Genomic DNA, 8684 nt, shown 5'->3' with positions numbered 1-8684 from the left:
CATTAAACAGTAAACATTCCATAAATAACTGTTGTAGAGATTGCATTGAGACAGAAGCATTTGTCATGTCATGTAAATGTAAAACAACGTTGGGGTTCCCGCGTGGCGCAGCAGTCTAAGGCACTGCATCTCAGTGCTAGAGCCATTACTACAGATCCTGGTTTGATTCCATGCTGTATCACAACCGGCTATGATTGGGAAGCATAGGGTGGCCTACAATTGACCCAGCGCCGTCCGGGTTAGGGTTTGGCAGGGGTAGGCCGTCATTGTAAATAAGAATTTGTTCTTAACTGACTTGCCGAGTTAAATAAAGGTCAAATGAAACAAGGGATGGACCAGGTTTACCTAATAAAGAGTTTATTGCTCCTATTTTGCATACTATACAATGTGCAGTTCACTGACAATAAAATAGTTGCTTGCTCAGTTTCAATACAATAAAATACGTTTTTCAAGACAAAATAATAATAGAGAACATAGACTGAAGGATTGAGCGACCAAGACAGGTTTAAAGTGTGGCCCATAGGGACAGAAGCTGGGAATTCTTCAGTAGAAGAGAACAGACCACTAAACGAGACACTCAATACAGACAGGCTGAGACGGTGATTTGATTTTCACTTATAAAATCCCACAAACAGTTGTAAAACAGTAATAAAACAGTTACAATGTCATATTCTCTGTTAACCTAACAAGAGAAGGATGGCCTCGCCTATTGCATTACACACTGATAGCAATATGATACATAGATTCATCATCAGAATAATGTAACACTATCAACATTTGTCTGACTTTTAAAGAGGGTTAAACGAAGGCCTTATACCTTTAAAAGGGTTAATAAATTATGTTATGATAAACTGTACGGTCTCCTCTCCAGGAGACCTCTGTGTGTGTGTTAAAACCTGTTTTGAGTGTTGTGCCCTTCAGACACTATCAGAAGGCGTCTACATTCAGACTCCTCCTGTCTGGATCCCACCGTGGTTATCTGGTTTTCTGAGAACACAAGGCAGACCTGATGAAACCAGCCACCTGTCAGAAGATGCTTACTCGTTCACCTTGTCATGACCCTATACTTGTGATGAAAGGTCAAGTTTCGGTCAAACCCACTTCTGAGTTTTTACTTGCTGATAAGATGGTTCCTGCTGTCCGGGGGAGGTTAGATTTATAAAAATGTTGTTGCTAGGGAAAGTTACATCAGGGGGATTGGGGAGGCTATATGAGTTACAGGATGTCTTAGACATTTTGAAGAACTTGGGGAGAAACTATCATATACTGTTATACTGTACTCTGTACCAACTTCTGCCTACAAATTATATTACTAAAGGTGTATTTTAATACTTAAACAAAGAGTCTGTGTTTCCGTTCCATTACTAATGTATGTTTGATAATTATATAGACCTGATCATTTGTTGAAGAAATTGACCAACACTTTCAAATATCTACACATTTGAATTGTACATATAATTACAGATCAGATAATTTACAAATAATTACGTCATATATACTTTTTGTAAAAATGTTTTTCCTGAGGGAATATTAAATTAGTGATATAGCTAATCAGTAGAGTAATGGACCAGTTAAATAAACAACACCTAGCTGAGGTCTATTAGATACCAGTCCTGGTCTAGAAGTAGAGTAAAGTAACACAACCAGGGTTAGAAACACAACCATAGGACCAATTTGGGATAGGCCCAAAGTGCGTGATTGGGACAGACCCAGAGGTCTATTTAGTACTAGTCCTAGATAGGCTGGGTGGGTTGGTGGGTGGGGATGTGGTACCAATCCTAGATAGGGGCTAAGTGGCTGGGTGGGGATGTGGTACGATTGTTGGTCTAGAAGTATTGCCCCATGGTGTGCTCTGGGCCGTCGGGCCAGGTGGCACTGATAAGCTCCATTAGGCTGTTGTGGTGGGAGATCTGCAGGCTGATGTTGTCGTTCTGGAGGGAAGACGCCCCCTCCCCCTGGGCCACCTCGTGGAAGTGACGACAGATCAAGGGAACCACCTGGGAAGCGAAGGGGAAACGGAGAGAAGGTGGGACAAGAGGAAAGTAGAGGAGAGTGGAGGGGTAGGGAGAGGAAAGTAGAGGAGAGTGGAGGGGTAGGGAGAGGAAAGTAGAGGAGAGTGGAGGGGTAGGGAGAGGAAAGTAGAGGAGAGTGGAGGGGTAGGGAGAGGAAAATATTTAGAGAGAGAAGAGATTAATAAAAAAATGACATATGCAGTAATTGCATTAGATTACACGCAATAAATATTAGTTCATAACCAATTTGTTCTACGTTACTCTAAGCTGGCTGTTGCCTTGATGGTTAAAGATCATGAGAGAGAGATTTTTTACCTTGACAATGATGAGTTTCTTCTCCAGGGGTTTTCCGTCTGGGAACTTCTCTCCAAAGCACATATGGATGGTATAGTCAGGAGAGCCTCCTCTGTTCTCCTTAAATGCTGTCAGCTCTAAATGGGTTCATGGATGTCAAAACACTGACATTAGACAAATGGACAGAGGTTAGCATTATACTGATTTGTGTCTGTCTCTGAGAGATATGTGTGTGTGTGTGTGTGTGTGTGTGTGTGAGCTGATTCTTCATAGCTGTCTTCATGACCTTTGTGTAATCCGGTGAGCCAAACTTACCAGTCATGTACTTGTCGAAGCTCAACAGTTGTACCATTTCATTTTGGGGCATCTTCCTGGGTTCAGGGTGTGCCTCTCTGGGGTCACTAGTACTGGAGAACACATGGCATTTGTCCTGCCGGTAACCATAGATACCCGTGTTTCGTACCTCCAGGAGAAGACCCCTTTGGACGCTCCCTAGGATACAGTTGGTGTATTCAATCTGGTGGAAATGAAGGCAGAGGAAGAAAGAGGTACAGAGAAGTTAGTATGGGATTAAAAAAATAGTTTTTGCTTGTCATGTTGCTAAGACTTGTTGTTAGTGTTTCTTAATGCTACGTGCATTGCTAGTGAATGACCAGTCAGTTTCACTTGTATACAACAAAGACACACATTGGAAAACCACAGGTATGTACACAGAACGCCAGATAGTAGTGCAGGTGAATAGTAGCAGCACCCCTACCTGTTTGTGGTCTAGCAGGCCGTCAGTGCTAGGGAAGCAGAGGGTCTGGGCGTTGGGCTCAGGGACATCACACTGGTAATGGAGCTGAACCATGGGGCTTGACACCTGGGTCTTCATCATCTCTCTCCTCCTGTAGAAGATGGTGATCTCCAGGTCACAGAGAGACGGCTGGGCAGCAGGCAGGTTGAGCAGGGCATCCTGGTTCACTGTGGGGAGATGGGAGAGGTCATCAAATAGGTCACATTTTACTACATGACTGAAATGCACTTTATTTTACGGTACAGAAATGACTAGAACTACATGGTAAAACGGTGTTTACACAATAACAACAACTTGTACGTATGTATTTTTCCTTTTTTATTGACTTGTGGATGTATGGCCCTTGCATACCGTGGTCGTATGGCTGCTGTACTGGTACTGGGACTGGTGGTGGTGAGTGGTTCTGGGAGACTGGCTGGGGCTCTGTTAGAGGCTGGAAGGGGTAGCAGTCTTCTGGTACCACTGGGTGGTGTGTGTGTATATAGTTCTCTGCCCACTCCTCTGTGGAGAAGAAAAAATGGAGATTTGAGAAAACTGGTCTCTTATCTCATTAGAAAGAAAAATATATAATTTGTGTGTGTGAGTAATAAACAACCCATTGTAAGGGGTTGACTTTCTACAGGTGGGAGGTGTGCTGTACCAGTGTGTTGGTTCAGGTCTAAGGTGTTCACAAGCTTGAGTAGATTATCATGCTGTTTGGAGAAAAAATACATTCACAGATTTGAAATGGTTTGATAATGAATTTGTCCTCAAAAAATACTAAACAAGTGAGAATAGAACAGAATAAATATAATAGTGCTTTCTAGGAGTGCAGAATTGGACAACCAGCTCCTAGTTCAATATAGATTTAATATTACTGTACCTCCATGCCTGGGGGGGTGTAGCCTGTAGAGGTGAGAGAGCTGTGGATGTCAATGTCATAGTCCTCCACAGCAATTTCCTCTATGTGTGGGCTCCCATAGTTAGCTGTAACAAGAAGACATAATCAAATTAAAGTTGGGGCAAGAGGAGACTTGCGTTGGCTACCTGAGCTAGGCTTTAGCTCAGTGGGCTAACACAGTCTTGTGACACTTTAGATACATTACAAAAGCCTTATTGATCATACACTCATTGTTGATAATCAGGTAGACTTTATGGGGGTCGTCTGAGTCCTTGGAGTGGTCTTCCACCATCATGAAACGCTTGGTCAGGTTGTTCAATACACAGCGGAAGTTAGTCTTCCACTTTGCCTTGTCATTGGGATGCGTGTTGATTTTACCACTGACCACTGCCCATGCCTGTAACCACCAAAGAATTTGGAAGTTTAATTTCTGAAATATCCTGTAGCTAGGAGGCAAAATAATGCCATGCCAACTGACCAAACCTGTCAACTTAACAATGATGAAAGGCGAATTGAAGTGTCATAACAAGTTAATAATATATTTGTATAACATTACAATACCGTGACTCAAGATCTGCAGTTTGCAATCAAACCACAGCCTCTATTTCCTTGAATCTCTTCAAAGCACTACCTTCCACAATGTATGCCTATTCCTTACCCTGAATATTTTACTGTCGTCCTCGCAGCAGTCCTTCCTAGAGATGTGTTTCCACGGGACTCTGAACTTGTTGTTGTCCACAAAACACAACCCGGCGTATTGCCCGGTCCACACCTGTTCTATCAACCAGTCTGCAAACTGAGGTTTGGGGTTGCGGCTGGAACATACAGAGAGGAAGCAGATACATACTTCAGAAAAGAGAGACAGTGGCTGAAACATTGGTGAGCTTATTGTCAATGGAAGAGCACTTGTTAATTTCACGGAGAGAGAGAGGGAGAGAGACTGTATCATTGCACTATACATTCAACAATCAATTTAATCGGTAGTGTACCAAGGTTTTTACAGTAGAAGCACACTACAATCACTAGTAAGCATAGCCGAGCTCATTGGAATATACATTCCTAACTCTATTTTACGGTAACTGTTATCAGTAACTATAACTAGCCGTCTAGTCTGCATATTGCGATAACATATCTGTTTACCTCACGTGCAAATATGAAAAATATTACCTTTGCATCTTTAATGCTGAGCCACGTACTTCTGTCATACAATGGAAGTGTACTACTATGCGTTCTTCTAATTGTTTCCAGGTACATTGCTGGGCACAACATTTTTATAGGCGTCATGATGTCAGATAGAGGGAGTTCCCCTGGACAGAGAGGAGGAGGAGGAGATTAATTTAATATGGTATTTCCGACGGTACTTTAATATTAAAATGCATGTATGTGTATCCAACTCATTGGTTTGGTATAATAATGGGTGTTACGCGATGACAAACGCCAGTCTGAAAGTGAAAGTTAGTCTGCGAAATAATCTTGTCACCAACTGATGATGAAACAAACAAAGTAGGCAATTTTTCTCTCACACTGAAGTTAGCAATCAAACGGTGTCAGGGTCAAGACATAATAGGATGTATGACAAACATGCATTAAATCAATCTGACTCTTATACAGAGAGATCAGCATCGATTCCTATTTTGACAACAGGCTGAACGCGTGTAGATAGAACGCCTCACTGGATTCCTATTAGGCTGAACGCGTGTATATATGACTACGTCACTGAAGTTGAAATGTCATCCACCTTGTTCTGGAGTTTTGTTTTGGATATTTATACCTAGATATGAATTGATTTGGGACTGGGTTTGGGAAAGCATGTCGGCTAATTATAATGTATCAAAATCATCAGTAAGATTACATTGCGGGGGAATGAATGACCCATCATTTACTCACTTCAATACACCTGTAACATTACATTTAGCTGGTTTCTTTAGAATTTCATTCAGATGTGTGTCTTATTTAAATGAATATCCATGAGTGGAAATTCCTCTATGGAAAACTAGCCAGACTACTTTGTTAGCATTGTAACCAGTGTCAACTGTAGTCACTATTCTGTTGGTCCTTTCATTGCATTGATATTGCACAATACATCCATAAACCAGGAACTTCAGGGGATTACAGGCATGGCCTACAAGACAAATGCCCTTTAAAATGCAACTAGAAACTTTTGAGTGATTGTATCAGTGATCTACAGTGCATTTGGAAAATATTAAGACCCCTTCGCTTTGTCCACATTTTGTTACATTACAGCCTTATTCTAAAATTGATTAAATTACTTTTTTCCTTCATAACTCTACACACAATACCCCATAACGACAAAGCAAACACGTTTTTTTAGACATTTTTGCAAATGTATTAAAAATAAAAAACAAATACATGATTTACATAAGTATTCAGACCCTTTGCCATGAGACTCGAAATTGAGCTCAGGTGCATCCTGTTTCCATTGATCATCCTTGAGATGTTTCTACAACTTGATTGGAGTCCACTTGTGGTAAATTCAATTGGTTGAACATAATATGTAAACAAACTATAGTTTTGGCAAGTCGGTGAGGACATCTACTTTGTGCATGACACAAGTAATTTTTCCAACAATTGTTTACAGACCGATTATTTCACTTATAATTCACTGTATCACAATTCCAGTGGGTCCGAAGTTTACATACACTAAGTTGACTGTGCCTTTAAACAGCTTGGAAAATTCCAGAAAATGATTTCATGGCTTTAGAAGCTTCTGATAGGCTAATTGACATAATTTGAGTCCACAGGTGTACCTGTGGATGTATTTCAAGGCCTACCTTCAAACTCAGTGCCTCTTTGTTTGACATCATGGGAAAATGAAAAGATATCAGCCAAGACCTCAGAAAAAAATGTGTAGGCCTCCACAAGTCTGGTTCATCCTTGGGAGCAATTTCCAAACGCCTGAAGGTACCATGTTCATCTGTACAAACAAAAGTACGCAAGTATAATCACCATGGGACTACGCAGCCGTCATACCGCTCAGGAAGGAGACGCGTTCTGTCTCCTAGAGATGAACGTACTTTGGTGCGAAAAGTGCAAATCAATCCCAGAACTACAGCAAAGGACCTTGTGAAGATGCTGGAGGAAACAGGTACAAAAGTATCTATATCCACAGTAAAACGAGTCCTATATCGACATAACCTGAAAGGCCTTGCTGAGCAGCAAGGAAGAAGCCACTGCTCCAAAACCGCCATAAAAAAGCCAGACTACGGTTTGCAACTGCACATGGGGACAAAGATCGTACTTTTTGGAGAAATGTCCTCTGGTCTGATGAAACAAAAATAGAACTGTTTGGCCTTAATGACCATCTGTCATGCCCTGACCTTAGAGGTCCTTTTATTCTCTATTTGGTTAGGTCAGGGTGTGACTAGGGTGGGCAATCTATGTTTTCTATTTCTTTGTTGGCCTGGTATGGTTCCCAATCAGAGTCAGCTGTCTATCGTTGTCTCTGATTGGGGATCATATTTAGGCAGCCTTTTCCCACCTGTTTGTGGGATCTTGTTTTTGTGTAGTGCCTGTGAGCACTGCATTTCCTTCACGTATCGTTTATCCTTTATTGTTTTTTGTGAGATGTGGAACTTTACGCACGCTGCGCCTTGGTCCATTTATTCAACAAACGATCATGACACCATCGTTATGTTTGGGGAAAAAGGGGGACGCTTGCAAGCCGAAGAACACCATCCCAACGGTGAAGCAGGGGGGTGGCAGCACCCCATGTTGTGGGGGTGCTTTGCTGCAGGAGGGACTGGTGCACTTCACAAAATAGATGGCATCATGAGGAAAGAAAATTATGTGGATATATTGAAGCAACATCTCAAGACATCAGTCAGGAAGTTAAAGCTTGGTCGCAAATGGGTCTTCTAAATTGACAATTTTCGAAAATGTATATATATATATAAAAAAATAAAAAAAACATTTACATAAGTATTCAGACCCTTTACTCCGTACTTTGTTGAAGATCCTTTGGCAGCGATTACAGCCTAGACTCCTCCTGGGTATGACGCTAAAATAAAGTGGTCATCCTAAATGACCTAAAACAGGGAATTTCTTCTAGGATTAATTGTCAGGAATTGTGAAAAATTTAGTTTAAATGTATTTGGCTAAGGTCTATGTAAACTTCCGACTTCAACTGTATGTTAAGGTGATATTTAAGTTTTTTATTTGTCATACATTTGTGTGTAGATTGATGAGGGGAAAAAAATACAATTTATATATATATATATATATAAAAAAAAAAAAAAACTTTTACCCCCCAATTTTGTGGTATCGAATTGGTAGTTACAGTCTTGTCTCATCGCTGCAACTCCTGTACAGACGCAGGAGAGGCGAAGGTCGAGAGCGGTGCGTCCTCCGAAACACGACCCAACCAAGCCACACTGCTTCTTGACAAAATACCCACTTAACCCGAAAGCCAGCCGCACCAATGTGTCAGAGGGAACACCAATGTGTCCGAATGCACTCTGTTGTAGTGACTTTAAGTCATATAATTTTTTTAATATATCTAAGGTGATACAATGCAGTTATATTTGGTTATAAGTAGTATGTGCATGAAAATATCAGTAAATTCCACTGCAGCCCTTTGAGTTTAATTTCAAGCATTGTCTAATATATTAATTCCTTTTACAAGCCACCCTCCTGCTTCAGGAATGTGGCCACTTGACTGGATAGTAGTAGTGGATTGGGTTGC

General features: G+C 41.1%; 1 protein-coding gene across 1 annotated transcript; it reads right to left on the bottom strand.

Moving 5' to 3' along the window:
* Window positions 1–340: 340 nt before the first annotated feature.
* On the bottom strand, window positions 341–5289 carry LOC139584570 (interferon regulatory factor 3-like). The gene is made up of 10 exons (XM_071416580.1): window positions 5150–5289; window positions 4641–4797; window positions 4208–4379; window positions 3965–4068; window positions 3743–3794; window positions 3454–3603; window positions 3064–3269; window positions 2622–2823; window positions 2328–2443; window positions 341–1997 (listed from the first exon to the last, which is right to left on the bottom strand). The coding sequence occupies exons 1-10, from the start codon at window positions 5185–5187 to the stop codon at window positions 1827–1829; spliced, it is 1368 nt and encodes a 455-aa protein (XP_071272681.1). The 5' UTR covers window positions 5188–5289; the 3' UTR covers window positions 341–1826.
* Between the last annotated feature and the right edge of the window lie 3395 nt (window positions 5290–8684).

This window comes from Salvelinus alpinus, chromosome 9, assembly GCF_045679555.1.
Source record: "Salvelinus alpinus chromosome 9, SLU_Salpinus.1, whole genome shotgun sequence".
Taxonomy (NCBI): domain Eukaryota; kingdom Metazoa; phylum Chordata; class Actinopteri; order Salmoniformes; family Salmonidae; genus Salvelinus; species Salvelinus alpinus.
Note: the sequence above shows the minus strand (reverse complement) of the source record. Positions and strands in the feature narration are given on the sequence as shown.

Excerpts from the sequence above, each read along its gene's own strand:
- LOC139584570 (XM_071416580.1), bottom strand. The coding sequence starts at position 5,187 with ATGACAGAAGTACGTGGCTCAGCATTAAAGATGCAAAG. Across the intron at positions 4,798-5,149 it reads TCAGCATTAAAGATGCAAAG|CCGCAACCCCAAACCTCAGT; the intron begins GTAATATTTTTC and ends TGTATGTTCCAG. Across the intron at positions 2,444-2,621 it reads CTTCGACAAGTACATGACTG|AGCTGACAGCATTTAAGGAG; the intron begins GTAAGTTTGGCT and ends GAACCCATTTAG.